We start from the raw sequence: 19,678 nt of genomic DNA, 5'->3' as shown, positions 1-19,678 counted from the left end.
AGGAATCAGTCATACTAGCCCAGAACACTCATTCCAGGGCAGTAGCCCAAGAAGTAGGCCACTTCTCTATGAATAGGACACATTTTCCATTTCATGCAAAACATAAAGAGCTTACAAAGATAAAAATTATAATAATTATAATCCTGTCATTTTTTGCTTTTGACAAGTTTAATTTGGAGTGTACCAAGCTACTTAACTCACATTATGTACTATCTCACAGTCCTGTCCTTCAAACTGTTGAGATAATCCCCTGCTTCTCCAGAGATTCATTTCATACTTTTTCTATTTGGTTAGCACATTGGAAAGGAAATGAAGGTGTCAGGCACAGTAGCACAGATACACATCCGTGACTGAAATACATAAAAAACATTGTTCCTTCCATACCCTACAGTGCAACTGCTTCTGTTACACACTCAACACTGTAACAGCAGATACATTAAGATTACTACATTATATTAAATATACATCAAGTTCTTGTCAATTTGCTGTCACCAACAATCATTCCTGTGTTTCCTAGACAACTGCTTTGTTTTCTACCTCTCCTCCCTCTCTCCTTCAAATATTGTACTTTGACCTATTTCAGCTGATCCTGCTTCTCTAGTCTTTTCTCTCCCACGCTGAAGTTCAGACTGTTTCATAAGCTTGTTAAGCACATTTTCATCATTTTCCTCCTGCCCCAAGTGGAAATTCTCTGTTATTTCTTAGCTGCTTCTACTTTCCCAGAGAATCAGTCCTGACATATACTGCCACAGAGCTTAAATGCCAAAGCAACAGTAACAGCATCAGCACTCAGCTTCAGTCTTCAAAAGGGTAGTGCCTCCTTAGGTGCATTACAAATGAAAATAATACCAGATTACAGAATCAGAGAGAGAAGTTTAAAAGAAATTGTTAAAAAAATTTCCTTTTCCTACTGTGACCCACAGTGAAAAAGGCCAACCCTTGGTGTTTGGCTGCTTCTGCAACCACATCTGCAGCCACAATTTACTGTGCAAATGAATTGCAGCACTGAACACAAAGAGCAGGAGGAGAAAGTTCCTCCCACTCAACGTACCTCTGCACCCCACGCGGAATCCCCAACTTCTTGCCCAACAGTCTCTCACTACAGCAGTCCACCAGTCTCTTGAGGGTGTAGAGACATTCCCGGAAGGTGGAAAAGAAGGGATAATGACTAAGGATGCAGAGAGACGTCAGAGTGCTGTTCCGAGAGCGATGGCTGCCTTTGGGCAGGCGCTTACTGCGCGGGGATCGGTTCACGTCAGGGGTAGACTCTGCACTGGGAGCCTGCAGCGAAGAACCACTCTCTGAGCTCTCAGTGCCCACCTCCTCTGGGGGTGCTGATGCATCCCCAGACTTAGGGACCTTCTGTCCCTCTCGAGCTCGATGTCCTCCCGTGCCGTCTCCCTTCTCCTTGGGTACTCGCTTCTGGAAGGAGCGGTAGAAGTTGACGCAGATGCCATAGCGAGTGACCCCTGTATCCTTGTCTGTGAGGGTGAAGACGAAGGACGTGTCATCACGGAAGCTCATGCGCTTTTGCCGCACGCTCAGGCATCCTTCTGGCTGGCAGAAGAACACAACATCGGGCGGGAGAGGAAAGTCTGCGTGGTCCTCCAGAGGGTAACGCCGCAGCAGTTCAGGAGTCTGAGCAACACTGTCGCTGCTTGGGTGCCTGCAAGGAAGCAAACAAAAAGACCCATACATAGTTGAATAATAATAATTTTTTTAGCAACTTCCTATTCATGTGTCAGGAGCCTGTGGACTCAGCTTCATCTTTGTTTCCTGTCTTCCCTACTATCCAGGGAAAGTGCAGCTTCTCAGTCACTAGCAGCAAAGCTCACTCACTAGCACAAGACAGAAAGGTTAAGTAAAGAAGTCTAAGTCTATACAATCATTAGCAAGGAGCCTGTTCAAATCTGATTAAGAAAAAGCCTTGCAGGAATATGTTGTTCCCAGGAGAACGCTGTATTGTCATGTTGCTCTGACTTTGACTTTCAAAATTATTTTAACTGCACAGGTCTCTGGGCAATACTTTTGTAGGAAACACATTGTCCCTTTCCAAATACACAGTAAGAGGGAAAAGCTCCTAGATTTCAGCCATTTATGAACAATTAAATTCATGAAAATTTATGAAAAATTAAATGAGAAAATCCAGTATCAATTCCTAATAGGGAAAGTAAGAATTTACAAGAAAAGAACTCAGATGAACAGTGGAGTGATATGGACCTCAACCAAAAAACACTTTCATTAAAAAGTTCTAGCAACCACACAAATGTGTTTGATTTTCAATTGGGATTTGAAGTGTAATTTGTATAAAAACTGTATCATAACATGCACAGCTATTTACCACTATGACTCACTAATCTTTTCACCACAAATCAATACAGAAACTTGAAGACAGAAAGGCAATACTGTTGTTTCCTAATTTTCCACTACATTCTTTCAAGATATTACACTTTTGCCTATTTCAAAATACAAATGACACTTGCTTTTCTCATGTAAGAGATGTGAAAAAACTCAAACAAGTAGTAATAGAATGTTCATAATTTACAAAAGAAAATCATTGGTGTAAATAGCTCTGCTGACTAATTCTTCAAAGCTAATTATTTTTTTTAAACAAGTAAAAATGCTTTAATAATAAAACTGGTTACATTTATACTGCCTGTATAGTTAGTTGCATGAAAAACAAAGAGACACTAAAATGTTTTTATATGTTAATAGACACAACTAATGCATCATCTGCCAAAAAAGAAATGTCAGAAAATGCTGGTAGTAGTTAGAGAGTCTATTTGGCAGCAAACGGTCCCAAAAAATGACATCAACAAAGAACGAGTGCATGTATCATCACTTCATGCCTTTGCTGTAATATTAGCTACAAGGACAGAAGTTTTCTCAGACAATGAGAAAGTTTGAACATAACAGTTCCAAAAAGCATTGCTATTTGAGCAGAGTGGATAACAAGATGTAACAGTAAAGGCCACATGGACCTCCAAAGGGCTTTGCAGGAGAAGCTACTTCAGTCAGCTCCATCTCTCATCATAGGCATTTGCCGAAGTGCCAAATGACACAGCACCTCTGAGCAGTAGCAGTCTAACCAGCACGGGCTGGCAAAAAACAAGAGAACTGCAGAAGTCCAGAAGTGATAGTACCAAATTTCTAAGTGAGAACATCAGACACTATAAGCCTCACTGGAGGAGGCTGCTAACATTTCTCCCTCCTCTTCCTAGCTGGTGACACACATATAGAAAACTTGGTTGTTTTCCTACAGACAGTAAGAAGTATTGAACTATTACAGTATTCTGTACATAAAATATGATAATAAAATAAGTATTAGTCAGGATTACGCAATTTCCTCCACTCAGCCTATTTAAATACTGCATTCAAAGTATTCTGAAAAGAAAGTAAGAGGTACAATATCAGGCTGATGCACCTGAACCAGTGATATTTCAAAATGAAAGCAAAACAGGTACTGGGATACATCCATTACATAGAATTTGCAGAGAGCTGCTGCATAAACTTTGAATAGGTTAAAAATAACATTTACTGAGCACGCATATGTTTGACAAAGAGAACATCAACCCTACAGTTCATATGTATTTTAAGCAAATATGCATAACATTTTATCTATTAATAAGACTTTAAAACCAGAAAGCATTCATGTCATTCCTATGAGGATAAATAAGTATTAGAGGGAGAAGCAGCCAAGTAAAGCAAGTTCTGGATTTATTTTTTAACTGAGTTTACAGACCACATTTCAAAAGCCAGAAAAGTAGTATTATTCCACTAGTAGTACATTCGTAGTAATAGAAGTAGTAGAAATCTTGTATTGTACTTGCATTTAGCTTTATCAATTTGTGAATCACTCTGTCCTGAGGGATGCCAGTAGAAGCAAAGTTCAGACACAAAGGGTACCAGAGAGTGATAAATTCAATTTTCTTAGTCACCCTTTCCAGACTCTTGAAAAGAAGTCTAAAGACCACCAGTCAAAAAACTCTGACCCGCACTAGAATCTTTCAAGAAGTGCCCTGGTCCAAGTAGGTGCTCCCCTTAGGGGAGCATTCTGCACACATTTCAGACAGCACTTCCTGAGCATCAGGCAAGTCTTGATAGTGGATGCAAGGCTATTTATCCCCACTCTACTGCCCTAGCAAAAGCTCTGCTGAGACTGTTTCACATTACCTGGCTCCAATGATCACTAGATAGTCAAGTAGCCGAGAGCAGATTTTCTTTTTCTGCACCATTGTCCTTGATGCCCCTCCCTATGCCATCTCAATGAATTTTTGCTCATTGATCCAGTGGTCAGTTATCCCATCAGCCGTGATCGTTGCCTTGGGGAACGGAATCTGCTTGGAGCTGTTTGCCAAGTCCAATCTAGAACCAAGAAAAGCAAGAGTGTCAAAAGCACAACCAGGAATATCCGATACAAACAAGCAACTTAATGACCTTAATTATATTCCCAAAAAGCCTCAATGTTCTGCACAGTCATGGTCATCCACAGATCTCTGCAAGTATAAAAAAACAGCCATATGCCCACAAAAGTAGAGAGATGAAAATCACACAGAAAAGTACAAGAGTATCTCAAGAATTAATGGTTGGAATCGATCATCTTGGATGCCTTTTCCAACATAAATGAGTCTAAACCTGTTCTAAGTGAGAACACAGACAAACAAAGCTGCCTACCACTGGCAAAGAGCTACTCATTAAATGGTTTGTGTGTTGCTTAGGCAAATCCGTAAGATCCTGAGAGTGCTTGGGAAGGGAGCTTCAACATGCAAGATTGAAGAAAAAAAATCCCCACAGCCTGAACTCAGCTAAACTCAGAACAACTAAAGAAGGGGTAAAACCAGAAATCCAGTTTCATAAAATGCATCACATCATCCCAAACCTGCAAATGACTGTCAGCAGGAATGATCATCACAATTCCCAAAGACTATAATCTTTAACACTTTTTCTGTGAAGATACAGAACTGCAGCTCTACATAATTGCAGCCTGCAATAGCAAAAGTGCATCTTGTAAATCATACTAGGGTTTTCACGTAATTCATTCAGTTCCATTTATCTTGTTTAACTGCATTCCTTACTCTTCATACCCATGCCTCCTGCAGGTAATTTCTCTGAATACTTTATGATAGAAAGATCCTTTTGGTAAAACTGAGATTTTACTGCAGCATTACTACTTGTCAATAATTATGCTTAATAGATATCCAGAAAATAATTCTTTCCAATACTACCACTCATAGTTCACAGAATTCATGAAAGAAGAGGGAAAAAAATAATGTTTTAACAAGTAATACAGATCCACATTACAGTGTTTCCTATAGTGCTTGAAACCAACCTGAAAACAGAAACTTGCTGAAACGGAAAGGTCTCAGAAACTCTAAAAATCAGAGCTGCTCAGAGTATTCTAGAAGTTTACTGAGAATGTCAATGAAATTTTTAATAGGAGTTATTTTATATTAAAAATTTGAATTGCTTGCTTTTGGGGGCATATTCATAATAAGTTTTCTATTTCAGTTCATGCTTACATCCTAAGGCCATAACAGAATTATTATTACTGTACTAAAATCTTTCAGTTCTGCACCATAAATGTTTAGATTTTATTTGCATAAAAGTATAACATCTTTACTAACAACCTGTAAGTCAGGTAATTTTTTTATGTTTCCCTCACTACTTCATAAGCAATGAAATTATCAGCATCTCAGAGTCACATTCAAAGTCCAGCAATCTATCTGGTTTTTTCCCAGTCCTTCACATTGCAGAACAGAGCAGGGAAATTTATTCATTAGATCTCCAAATAGCAGCAAGAACACAAAAACATTACAACAGTAAGAACAAAAAAGGATGCATGCAATTCATAAAAAAAGGAAAATCATACTAGTCAGTAAGTATTAATTAAGGTATAATAAAGTGAAACTCTAACCCTCATGCATAAAAATCCCACATTTTGTGAAACATAGTGCCATGACTTTAGTAGATTCTCAACTACAGTTGCTGTAGATTCCTAAGTAACAGCACTATGAATTATCTTCTCTGAGCAGCAATACTGTTGTAAATCAACAGAGAAAATACAGACACAGGAAACAAAATTTCTGTTTCTACATTTTAATGACATTATTGAAAACATCGTAGAATCAGTCCTGGAAAAGCTCTTGATCCTTGATATTCTGCAAATATCTCCGCACAGAAAAACTCAAGAGGAACAAGATGAAGTTGGGATATCAAGTGGTCCTTTCTGTCTCCAGTTTGAAAAACTACTTTATCTCTTTTATTTCCAAATGGCTTTACCCAGAACTCTTTAAGGAACAAACTGCTCAGTCACAGACAGGGGCATAGTAATAAGTCATTGCAACACAACCTGGAAGTACAACTTCAAGGAAATTCTGCTACTTAGTGGTAACCAAAGATGTTTCTCCTCAAAAACAGGTTACCCAACCCCTCAGTGTAGGTGGAGAAAATAAACTGCATTTGTCTTATGACAGCAATTCCTTACACACATTTCCCATAGCTCTGCAAAGGAGTTAGCAAGGTATGTATTATGAAGGACTCAGAAACCAGGAAATTTCAAGATTTCAGACAAGTACAAAGAATACATGCAGGATTTACAATGTCCTGGAATGGCTAAAGCCACTGACATCAGACACTGAAGTTTCTGACATTTTTTTTAAAAAAGATCTGAGCACTTTCCTTGATTTCTGCTTTCTATTGCAACACAAGTACAAGGGAGACCAGACTGATGCAGATGTTGTGCCAGGGTTTCCAGAGCCACCTTTACTGATTTACTACACTTAACAACACAACAGTTACAGTGAGACATAAGAGGACAAAAGCTTTTTTTTTTGGGAAGATGATTTGCTGCTGGATTGGAGCAAGAGGTAGAAGAATTAGAACCAAGTGTTGGTTTCTTGCCTTCCTCTATTCAATCTGTGTCTTCTTCAGAGATCTATAAGTGGCTGATGACAGCATTCAGAAGAGCATTACATCAGCCTTTGTTGGAACTCATCTTCCTACTCCTGCTTGGAATCAGACACCACAGTTGATGATCTGTATAAGGCAACACAAACAGGCATCCCAGTGCTGCCTCCCCCTCCCTATCTGCCAAAAGCTTGCTCTCAGGTCAGTCATTCCCTTCTCAGGGCTGGCAGAAGAGTTTTTGCAGCTACAGGTAAACAGACTGTGGAATTGATACAGACTAAACCTAACACCCTCCTGTCTCCTCCCTCGCTGCTTTTGTGTTTACCAGGTTATTTTTTTTCACTTGGTTCACCAAGTGCCCCACAAATGCTTGTGCAGGCACAAAGAAAAGGTAGGAGAAAGCACTTAAGGGAATCTGGAAGACTTGACTGAACTCAATGTGATCACAGAACTACAGACAGCACCTCTACAGGCAATACAGAGGTGGTTTCCATCTAAGTGATTTCCTATCATCCTTCCAATACCTCCTAGATTTTAGACACTAAGTACATTAGGACAGAAATAGATCAAACAACCAAGAGATACTTCAATTTTTCCTCTTTCATGTTGGAATTTGGGCCTGAACCAAGAGATTATCTTGACTCTGAAATGGTACAGGTTTTGAAACAGCAATGTCAAAACCTCCTCTCTCTCAAACTGCTTTAACTTTAGATTGCTGCTTTCTCTGAAAGGGTCTTGTGCAGTGTCTTTTCTCTTTGCAAACATATTGGAATCAGCCCTTTGAAGGCTGAATCCTCAACCAGCACTTGAGAAGAGACTTTCTGTAACTTCAACTCTAGAAAAGGAAAAAACAGAGAAGTGAAGGCCTATCACAGAAACATACTGCACCAACAGATCACATCTCAGACAACACCAAAATTGAAGTAAGCACTTATATGGATGATGAACGGGTTGGTGAAAACTAACACTGCCCACACACTATAGCAGTTGCCAGCAATACTCACTAGTAAAAGTTGGCACCGTAGCCTAGGCACGAAGACAAAACGCAAGAACCAGCACAAAATCATGGCTTACCAGTAACTCAAGACATGAAAAAAAAGTGTTCAAAACAACAAACACTGCTGGCATTACTCTGCATTTCAAAATGCCCCAAACACCCACATTTTAGGTTGAAGCACAGCTTCTCAGAGGACAATCTGTACAATATTCTGCAATTTAAAGTCCTCCCAGAAAAAAATAGTCTATATAAACAAACACACACTCATTAAAAGCACCACAGCATACAAATGGATAAGGGCTGCATCAAAGAACCACAGCAGACTTTTTATCAGTTTACAGTCATCTGTGTCAGAGCCATGCCCTGCATTAGTCCCTAGAGGCATGAGTTGTGCAGTTACCCTATTTTATCTACCCCTTGGAGTCCTCAATCTTTGTTAAGAGTCTTCTCATTCGAGACACAAATCTAGAGGAACAAAGCAATTTAATCCAAGAATAACTTCAGTACAACAAACTGTTAACACAACCTGTGTCACTGTACAGGGTCTGGCTGAGATGGAGGTCATTTTACGCACAGCAGCCCTCCCAGTGATGTGCTGTGTACTGGTAACTGGAAAGATGTTGATAACACATCAGTGTTTTGGCTACTGCTGAGCAGTGCTGGCACAGCATCAAGGCTGCCTCTCCAACATCTCGCCCCCAGCAGCGCTGGGGAGTATGCAAAGTCTTGGGAGGAGACATAGCCAGGACTGCTGACCCAAACTGACCAGAAGGATATCCTATACGACATCTGCTCAGGATAAAATCTAAGAGAGAGGAGGAGAAAGGCAGAGAATCCATTATTTAAAACATTTATAATCTGGAGCAACCACTAAACCTACTGAAGCTCTGCTTCCCAGGAAATGGCTGAACAGCACTTGCTTCTGAGAATTAGATAATAAAATTTCTTGGGCTTCTTTGCTACCATGAATGTAATCTTTGCTTTACTAAACTGCCTTTACTTTGACCCACAAGGTTCTTTCCATCTGATTTTCTTCCATCTTGCTGAGGAGGGTTGTGATAGAGTGGCTTGGTGGACAAGTGGCATCTAGCCAAGGTCAGTCCACCACACTCACCTGCAGGTGTTTTCCTCACACAGAGGCTTCCAGCTTTGATGGGCCAGGCTTACACTGAACTGCATGATGCCCAGCAGGTATTTACATCATCATTTGCAAAAATGGTATGAAGACAACAGATTAATTCACAACAGGAAGGTGCTAAGCCCTGCTTTCCTTACAACTCTTCTATGCTTTAAGATGGTACCAGAAAGGTTTCTCCTTCCATTATCTCCAGCTTTTACCTGGTAAAAGGGTCATACTGCACAGTTGACCAGTGCATGGATACCTTTAGAATACAAATCAGCATCATGCAATTCAATTTTCACACTGACTGAATAAAGAGCATACATGGGACATCAATTTGTAAGAGAAAAAAAGAGGTAATTGTGAATGAAACAGAAGAAATCACAGGACAGAAGCCACATAAATTAGGGTTCACTGAAATTTCACTTGTGAAAGACCAAATTTTCAGTCACATCCAAAAGGAACTAAACTTTTTGTTTCCTTGGAACATCCTGAATTTCTATTTACTCTCAGCCAAAACAGTCTGTACTGAGTTCAGCTCTAAGAGCCGCTATGCCTGACCTTAGTTCATTGTTTTCTGTGAACTCGAGACTCACCAATCGAACTAAACAGAAAGCTGAAACAAACACAGATAGGGCCAGGAGTTTCAATGCCCACTTTTGGGTTGATTTATGTTTCTGTTTCTCACATCACACACCTTGACCTATCAGCTAAGCTATGAGAAATAGGTGTGAATACCTTAGGACCAACCAATCTCACCTGTGTGGGCAGGAACTCCATTTAATTCCCTGCTGAACTGGAATGGTTTAAAAAATGACATGGTTTAAAGCACAATGTGAACTGTTCATGGTAGCTTTGACCTGTCTTTAGACATTTTAATAATCTTTATGGAATCCTTAAGACCAAAATTTCTTCTTCCAGGTGTGTTTCAAATTATCCCAGACATTATCTCTGGTATAGCACATGCTATTTTTGCTTGTACTAAGCTTTTAAAGAACAGGCAGCTCTCTTTTCACACGAGTCATTTTTCATTTCCTCTGCTTAACAACTATATAAAACACTGCTAGTAGTTTTAGACTTTAAAATATGCAACAATCTAGGAAGCTCATTAGTGCTATTATCCAGACACTTCAGTGTTTCTGCTAACACAAGAAATACAGACAACAGCAGAGATGAGAACACCTCCCTTTCTCCAAAACTTGACAGAACATGGAACAATTTCTACAATCTGACCTGGATGGACTTGCTATACTGGTGCAGCTGCTTTGTGTGTTACCATGCACCTTGGCAAGGCAGCAGTGCCTGCCAACACCGTGACTCCTAAGAAGATACTTGCACACTGGAGGAAAAAAAAAAAGAAAAAAAAAAGGGCATTTTCAAAGAATTGCAAGCATACCTAAATAGACAATGACATATTTATCTAGTATGGTTAATCTGTAACATAGGTGTGGTTCTGCAAAATGCCTAGGGGATAGTTCCAAGCATAAGAAATCACCCAGTGGAGAACAGGACTGCAGGCAAATTCTAAAAGCATCCGCCCTGGAGCACATGCATCACTTCAATCAGTAAGAGCTGCTTACAGGTAAAACAGCAGATGTAACCCAACTATTTCCATTTTTCATCCATCAATAACTCTTAAGGGAAAGGACAGAACAAACCAGATTAATGAAAATTAAAGAATGAATGGAGAAAACAGGTCTTAGTAATACAAGAAGACTTCTTTTGAAGGCCTTCTCAATAATTATAATAATTTAAAGATTGCTACCTTTCCTACCAAATAATGTTATCTCTTTGCCTTCTGAAAACAGTACTGACACAGCCAAGCATCTTTAGCCTCCACATTAGTCTTTGAGAGCAAAATGGGAGTAGCATGGGCAGGGGTGCAGACAGATAGACTGAAAACGACCAGAACTAGCCCACAAACAGAAGTACCATGCCACACAGATGGAACCTTTTTGCAGCATCACGAGTGAAGCTGGACTGATTCAGGTTCCTGGTTGCTATAGTGACAGATTTCCCTGTCCCTGCCATATGTCAGCCCTTCAGTGTTGCTTCCTCTCTCCCTCCTGCTTCAGCCAAAAGCTTGGCTACAGCAGCCTGTGTACATGCAAGATCACGCAGTCACCACACATGCACATGCTGTGAAGACAGACCCACAGGTAAGCTGATTCAGATCAATCACCATAGCAACCCAATCTTTTAGTCCCTAGATTTTAGCCTGTCGGGTATATTTATAGAGCAGCTGCAGTGCTCCACCCCCTCTGCTCCAGCACCAATGCTCCCAGCACTGCCCACACCACCACCAAGCTGCACCCAGACACAAGGATTGCCTGGAGTCAGCGCTGAAGCAGAGCCCTCCTGGCACCTGCACGCCCCAGGCCAGATGACAGCGCAGTCTCTGCCGCCTCCCAACCCACGAGCTTTCCATATCCACGAGTACTACAAATAACAGGAGTCATTCTTGCCCATGGAAAGCTGAGTACCAACCACAGGTGGCAAAATCTGCTTTTCCAGGTACCCCCTAGGATGCTTCCACAGACACGCAGTGCAGGTACAAGGAGAACGTGCAGAGTGTGCTAACACAAACACAATCCTAACAGGAATTTGCAGCAAAGGCAAAGGAGTGGTTCCAGCAGCACCTGCCCCACAGAGCCACAGCTGAACCCACCAGCAGGCACCTGAAAGCCATGAAGAAAAATCAAGACCAGGGCTTGAATGAGCAACAAGTGATTAGCATGTGAAGAAGAATGGTATGCAAATACTGTTATCCATTTTATTCCATCACACTCTAGGGGAAAACCATCAACAATAAACTAATGCAGGAAAAGCACACTCTTTTATAGTACTCCACTTCCTAATAGGAAGATGACAGATTCTAGCCTCAGCCACAGGACATTTCACATACTTCAATTTAGATTAAAACCTTATTCTCCTCCTCTCCTTTACTGTGTGAAACATCTCTCTCATGATCCTTCCCGGGCAGGATCATTGTGCAGGGCACCACTCACTATAGAATCATAAAACAAATTCTGGCATAAAACCCCTCTGCCAATCTGGCCAGTTCTCCTGCTCTACACTGTTTGAATTTAAATTAATCTCTTATTCAAAAATAATCTCCAGAGATTTGCATGAGAGAACAGTAACACAAGGCCAACTCTTTTGAAGTCTGTCCTTTTTTTGCCCCTCCTTGTGAAACATCATCATCACAAAATACGAGAGCCTTCTCATTTTCTCTATCTCATCAGCTTTCCACTGATCCTCACATCTGCACTCATACATTTTGCAAGGAGTGGGGGTGGGAGGAAGGAAGGGCAACCAAAACCCACACAATGCCCCCAGGCCAAATTAGCCTCACACCACCTGCAACCACTACAGCATTACATTCTTTTCCAAAGCAGAACTGTTTTTGGCTTGAGTTTTGAGCTGATTCTGGTGCTGCTTCTGAGTACAGCCTAGACCCCAGCACACACAAGATGCTTCCATTCCCAGCCCTCTGCTCAGTTCCCATTTGAGCAGTAGGCCACAGTTCCCATAATGCAGGCACCAGAAGGTTTTTTCCAAAAGCCAAATAGTGTAAATGCACAGCCATAAAAGAATTAACAAGAAAACAACAAAGCATGTGACATTTGAGAGAACTGCTGGATGCAGCTGCAGCTGCTAAATTATTCAGTGCTTTCCCTTGCCACAGTGAGCAGCTCTGGGCCAGAAGACATCACTCATGGCATCACCACCACCAGATACGGGCATATTCAACTCTTTCCTGGAAATCAGTCACACAGACAAATGGGATCCCAACAATAAATTACAGCCACTTGTAAGACAGAGGGGGGAATGCTCATAACCAGTGTGGAAACACTGAAACATTGTTCAGGATAATGTGAGCCAGAAAATAAAGTACTTTCAATAATCCAGTCATTTGGCTGTTGTGAACACCTCAGAACTCAAAGCCCCACATCTGTTTTGCCTTGTGTATTAGAGGCACTCAGCCTGTATCCCCACATGTGCCACCTGCTTGTTATTCCTTCCCCCAACACACCTTCCCTTCTCTTCATCAACACTGTGGGAGATCAGAAATTCCTACTCTCAAACCGATCCTACTATTAATTTTGGTGATAAATCATAGTACCAGCTGGTCAAAACTGAAAGGAAATAAAAGAGACAAGCTCATTTTCTCTCTACAAGAGCTCTGGGTGTGAGAAGTGTGCGTTTGGCAGACTCACCCACACGTAAACATTGGGGGAAGCAAGCTCAGAGTGAAGAAGGGACAGGAACCGCCTCGAGCGTCTGTTGGGAGCCAGCAAATGACAGAGCAAGGGCTCCCAAAAGGACCTTCCAGACACTGGCAGTGGCAGTAACCACGGCAAAAGAAGGAGGGAAAACACCACCCTGCTGGCTATGCCTTAACACTACTAACAGGAGAGAAGGGGGAAAGCAGGTGTCCTGGAGGACAGAAGCAGCGTGCCCAGCTCATGGCTCTAGCAGAGCAGTTTAACTGCTTATCAAGAGGAAACAGACACAGCTGCAGAGTGGCTCAGCATTTGTGGCTGCAGCAAATTTTGGTGGATACTGGTTTTGATTCTTAATTATCTGTATCACAAAAAGCACTCCTCCCACTAGCTGATGACATGGAAACAGGCGGAGGCACAACTCCTCATCTCCTGTCACAAGGGCCTTTCCAGAGCAAGGACAACACACCCAGGCAAACAGAGATCCAGGGAAGCTGGTGTCAAAGCTACAGGCAAGAAGGTAATCAAAAGTTTTCCACTGATATTGGGAAATTCAGTTAGAATATAATGGGAAGTAGGACACAACCAGGGCACTGATCTTGCAGATGTGACAAAGTAACAGGATATGAAATGAAAGGCTGCTCTGCTCAAAAGATAACACACAGTTCCTGGAGGTCATCAGATAACAAATTTGACAGCAACGTATCTTTGTCCCTTGTATAAAATAACCAGTGTTAATTCCCTGATTCTCACAACTGTTTAGAGATTAGTTACAAACAAAACAAAAAGGTGATATCTGACAAACATTACTGGATACATCAAAGGCAACACGATGACCAGCTCTGTTTTGAGGAATGCTGCTGCTTCGAAATAACAAATGTTTAAAATAATAAAGGTTGTAGAAAAAACAGAAAAACATAAAATCTTCTTCCTTGCTGCTACACTGATGCATTATTTCTCAAAGCAGCCCAGAAACACAAGAGTCTCATTTAACTGCAGTCTGGGATCACAGCATGAGAACTTCATGCTTCAGCTTAGGTAATTTAGGCATATGCAAGCAGCACTCCTTAATTTTAAATCCCTGTAAGGCTCCTGCTAGTAGCAGTGATCTAAGGTGAGCACAACCTCTCACAATTCAGTGGTTTCTGAACACCAGCAGGCCCAACTCCCCATCTGAGAGCTCTCCAGTGTAAAGATATTTCAGAGCTCCCAGCAGTGCATGGGTCAGTACATACAACAGTTATTCAGTTTGCTTGGTTTGCGGTTTCAGCTGGTTATTCTAGTTCCAAGACAGAAATCAGGAGCATATTTGTCAATAATCAACAGTAATTTCCATGTGGTTTTGACAGGTTTAAGGAGATCCTGTGACAGAGAATCTAACTACTCTAAAATTATTTACTAGCTTGAACAACAAAGCAAAGGCCAGCTGAATTATACAGCTTCGGCCACAGAGAGTGAGCAGTAGGTTGATATAAGTTTTTCATAGCTCTCAAGGTAGAGAAGGAAAAGCAGCAAAGCATTTTGTCTTCAAAAGAAACATCACAATTATTCCACAGATTAACAGATTATCCCGCTAAAATACACTCCTTTCTAATTGATGCCTCATTAACTAATTTTTATTTTACTTTGTTTCTTACTAAGTCACTGACAATGCTTTCACTTCATATCTTGAGATAGTTGAAAGCTGTTTAAACTGGGGACATGATATTAATCTTGCATATCAAGCTCTTTCATTCTTTTTTTTTTTAAATCCTTTCCTCATTGCTGCAAATCCCTAATCAGAAGCTATATCTGTATTTTCTACCAGAGCACTGAATAACTGCATCAACTGCCTGGAAATTTAATGCAGCATATCTTAAATACAGGCATAGCAGGGCCAAAGGACATTTTAGGAATTCATATGGGTTGTAACATATGCACTACCTGTCTCCGATTTCTTCCTAATGGAAAGTAAGTGAACATTCACCTCTGTACTAAGTTTTAACATAAAAGTATCAATTACCATCTTGTGAGTATGATGGCAAATACAGTTAAAAAATAACAGTGTGAAATGACAGGGAAGACACTGTATTTTACACCATTTGTTATCCTCTCTCGCATACTAAATCTCTACCAATTTTTCTCCAAAAAAAGAGACAGCCATTCTTCTAACAAATGTATCTGGAAAGGAGTATCAGAGAAAATCTATTAGCTGGAATGCTGGAAATTAAAAACTTTGAAGACATTTATTCTCTTAGAATTTAGTAGTACTTATGACTAATTGAATACTCAAAATTTTTATAAATATTTAGTTTTTTTGGCTTGCCACAGAAGACATTAAATAGACTAGACTGAACATCTTGACAGAGGTATGCCTACTATATTCTATCTGTACAGAACCTGAGTATTTGATAAGGCTTGAGGTGAGAGGGGAAAAGCTATAAATTATGAGCCTCTATGCCCCAGAGCCCGAGGCAGATAAAATCAAAGCCAACACTAATTAAATTCAGGAAGATGATATGAACAAGCGTTAGTAAGGCCTGAAATGCACTGATGCTTCTACCATCTCTACTGAACCATCAGTCCTCATGCTCTAAAACCTAAAAAGCTACTTTGGCTAGGTGGGCAAGGATTACTGTTAAAAATCCTTGAAACTTTTACTCCCCTGACCCCTAAATCCTTCTAAAGCAGACAGAATTTGGACTCAGCACTCTCGGGCACATGGCGTGGCTCTTGGGGATGGTCCTGTGCATGGCCAGCAGTTGGATTCAATCCTCCTTGTCAGGGTCCCTTCCAACTCAGCACATCCTGAGATTCTGTGATTCATGACATACACACCCTGAGTGCTTTCAAAAGTTACAGAATGGTACCATGGTTGAAGAAGAGGTTTGTCCTCTAGTATATATTTATGTTTTTCCATTAAAACTTTAAACTAGAAGACTTTTATTTTCCACACAGCCTTTGGTTCACCATCATTCACGGCTTTGGCATACAACACACATCCTAGAACTGTGTCTTGGCCAAACATTCTTTCAGTGAGGATACTGTTTTCCTTTTTTTGCCCATCCAGTAAAATTATAATTGTTTTAAAAGCAATAATATGGAAAACGATGCAGTAGGACTCTGAAGCTTACAGCCTGAAACCTGTTAATTTGGTAAGAACACAGGAGTCCGGACTTGTGACACGACTGCAGCACCACTGGACAGGCAAGTATAAGATCTTTTAGTGAGGACAAGGCTGTATTACTCTGCAAACAAAAGCATTCTAGATACTTGCTGATGATTTTGCATTTTGTTAAACACACAGTAAGAAACTTAACGAGTGTGCATTTAATTACAGTGTCTATTAAATGGTGTTCAAAAGCTGTGCATTTTCTAACAATACAGCAGTAAGGCAAAAATAGTATTTTGTAGCTGGAATGATCTATCAGTTCAGTGTTACATAACATGCTGTGAAGGGATGGCCAGATTAGATCCTGTAAAAACTGCATTTTAGCTATGTTGGATGAGAAGCGCTCTCTCAGATGTGTCAGGATTGCAGCTTTTCATTAGTGCTGAAAACAGCAAGTACTTCTTGTGCCCAATCCAAAACAGTTCCCTAGGTCCAAGCAGTATAAAGCCCAAAAATAGAGACACTTCCCAAATAACCTATATTTAGATGACTTTCGTTTGATTATGTGACCCTCAGGACACCACAGTAAATCTTCCCTTCCCATGCTTGCGTCTACAAGTAGCATCCTTTTTGCAGATAAGTGATGGTGCAAGGAGCACAGCAAGGACACTTGAGAGCACATCAACAGAAATGCTGACCCACAGTCACACTGGATGTAGAGAAAATGGCTGGCTTGTCTAGGGAGAGCACAACACATTGCCAGATCACAGTTCTACCCCATCTCCACGGGACTGCAAATTTATAATGGATGTTATTTTGCGTACGATTGAAAACAATATGGTATATGGAGGAGATCAGAGGGAAAGAGAGAGAAGAAAGACGGAAAATAAATCAGTTTTTTTCAAAGCTTATTTCTCGAAACACTTCTTTCGTGACTCCACACAGTGACACAGACCAAGCTTTCTTCCCCTCCTCCACCTGACAATAAAAGCCAGCAACACAACAAGGTGGTGACACCATCTCGGAGGGGAAAATGCTCTTGATTTATAGTCCACTTCATAAGAAATTGCCCAGTATGAAGTGGATTTCCTATTCTATTGTCTTGCGGAGTAACAGGATCTGCTGTTTACAAACCAAGGAGTAAAGCACCTCTCCAGTCACATTACCGCAGCAACCCCTTCACACGGCTGCACACCTCACCCTTTCCAAGGGCTTCTGTCCGCCCTGAGCCGCCCTTCTCCCTTCCCTCGCTGTGCTGCTCGCTTCCACCGGGCAGGAGCGAGGAGAAGCCGCGGGCGGCCCGGGACCGAGGGCGCCGGCCCCGAGCCCACACCCCCGCCGCCGGCAGGGCCCCCTCCCCGGCCGGCCACGCCGCTATTCCCACGGCGCCCGGTCCCGGCTGCAAACCGCAAGCGACCGCGCAGGGGCTGCTGCCGGTGCCGCGCGGGGCCAGCTCCGAGAGCGGCCGGCTCAGCCCGCGGCCACAGCGGGACATCTCGGCCCCGCCCGCCACCGGCGCCCCGGCACGATGGAGCCCAGCCCGGCCGGCCCCGCTCCCATCTCTGCCCGCCGCGGCCGTGACCTTGGGAAAAGGCTCGCCGCTCCCGAGCATCACCACCGCGCCCGGCCGGGCGGCTGCGGCAGCGCTCAGAGCGGGCGGGGGGGCCCCGCCGCCAGCTGTCCGGCTGCGGGTCACCGCCGGCAGCGCCGCCGGCCGCGCTCCGCTCTCCCCAGCCCGACTCACACGTAGGGTCGGTGGGGCAGGCTCCGCTTTTGGCATGTGCACGCACCCGGCCGCCTGCAGCACCGGGCACCGGGCCCCGCCCGGCCGGGCCGCCCCGCTCACCTGCGCCGCCGCCGCCGCCACCGCTCTGCGCCGCACGCCCAGTTCCGCATCGAGCGCCGGCGGCGGCGCGCGCCACAGCCCGCGCAGGGGGCGGCGGGGCCGGGCGGAGCGAACCACTCGCAGCCGGGGCGGGGGGAGCCGCCCCAACCGCCGCCCGCAGGGGGCGCTGCAGCCGCGGAGGGGCAGGCGGGATGGAGGCGGGATGGAGGCGGGATGGAGGCGGGATAGAGGCGGGATGGAGCGGGATGGAGGCGGGATGGAGGCGGGATGGAGGGAAACAGCACTCTTGACCAGGCTGCGTCGAAGGAACCGGGAACACTTGAGCCCCCCGAAGCGTCGAATTGGTGCTTTCAGAGCTGGTCCTGACAAGCAGCAGCTGAAGCCTCGCCCCAAAGCCCGGCTCCACACAGCAAGGAGAGACAGTGCCGTGTACTTTCACCCTCTATATTGAGCTGATTTGTGAGTAGCTTCATAAGATTACAACAGAATTTGGTTATTAAAAGCTTTGGATACAGCTTATTTTAATTCCTTCCAAGCTCCTAAAAACCAGTACTCTGCACAAACAAGTCCATTTATTAACAAAACCGAAACTACCAAAATAAACCCAAAAAGCAACCAAAAGCACCACAACCAACCCACGATTTTATACACATGGAGTGCAAAATGGAGAAACACTATTTGATGTTCCTCATCTATACTTTGCCCATCTTATACTGTAGAGGAATTGGGTTTTCAGAAACACCTTTCCTCCCTCCCCATTGATCTGCATGCATCATGAGCAAATACAGCCAACCAGGAACACCTCCCAGGATTGTAATTCAAGCAGCCCAAGATTTCTCCAGCAGTCAAATCAGCAAAATTAATTTGAAATAGATCAGGTATAGAGACTTGGAGCAGAATTGAATCTTAAGCTGAGATAGCAGTTTGTAAACATAAAAGTACAAAGGGTCACCAATCTCATGGATACTTACTGGAGCTCCAGGGGCTAATCTGGGAAGCTTCTAAAAGACAAAAAATGGTTCTGTACTGATTTGCACTTTCAAAAAAAAGTGAGAATGTGAAGATGCAAACAAGGAGATAGTATATGACTACATGATCATGGAAAGGGATGCAGAGTGTGCTGATTTGGGCTGGTAGAGTTAATTTTCTTCACAGTGGCTGGTATGGGGCTATGTTCTGGATTTGTGCTGTGATGGTAATATAGAGGTGTTTTTGTTACTGCTGAGCAGGGCTCACACAGAGCCAAGGCCGTTTCTGCTTTCCATGCTGCCAGTAGATATTCCAAAGGGATATTCCAGACCCTATGGGATTCATGCTCAGTATATAAAATCCAGGGAAAAGAAGGAAGTGGGAGACTTTTGGAGCAATAACACATGTATTATGTGTAACACAATAACAATTACACATGATAAGGCCCCACTCCCCACAGGAAAACAGTCCTGCTTGGCCACAGGAAACAGTGAATTAAGTCCTTGCTTTGCTTGTGTGTGTG

The 19,678-nt window shown here is 42.7% G+C and overlaps 1 protein-coding gene across 34 annotated transcripts in view; it reads right to left on the bottom strand.

Annotated features, from left to right (window-relative positions):
• Positions 1-18,260, bottom strand: part of MADD (MAP kinase activating death domain) — a 68,200-nt gene extending 49,940 nt beyond the window's left edge. For 33 of the 34 annotated variants that reach the window (XM_033063458.1, XM_033063453.1, XM_033063457.1 and 30 more), the window contains exons 1-3: positions 18,187-18,260; positions 4,174-4,365; positions 1,052-1,666 (exon numbers count right to left, since the gene is read on the bottom strand). In XM_033063458.1, coding sequence (XP_032919349.1) covers positions 1,052-1,666; positions 4,174-4,235 — 677 coding nt within the window. In that variant the 5' untranslated portion in view covers positions 4,236-4,365; positions 18,187-18,260. The other variant, XM_033063454.1, reaches the window with a different exon arrangement.
• Positions 18,261-19,678: the final 1,418 nt, after the last annotated feature.

This window comes from Catharus ustulatus, chromosome 6 (assembly GCF_009819885.2).
Source record: "Catharus ustulatus isolate bCatUst1 chromosome 6, bCatUst1.pri.v2, whole genome shotgun sequence".
Lineage (NCBI taxonomy): Eukaryota > Metazoa > Chordata > Aves > Passeriformes > Turdidae > Catharus > Catharus ustulatus.
Note: the sequence above shows the minus strand (reverse complement) of the source record. Positions and strands in the feature narration are given on the sequence as shown.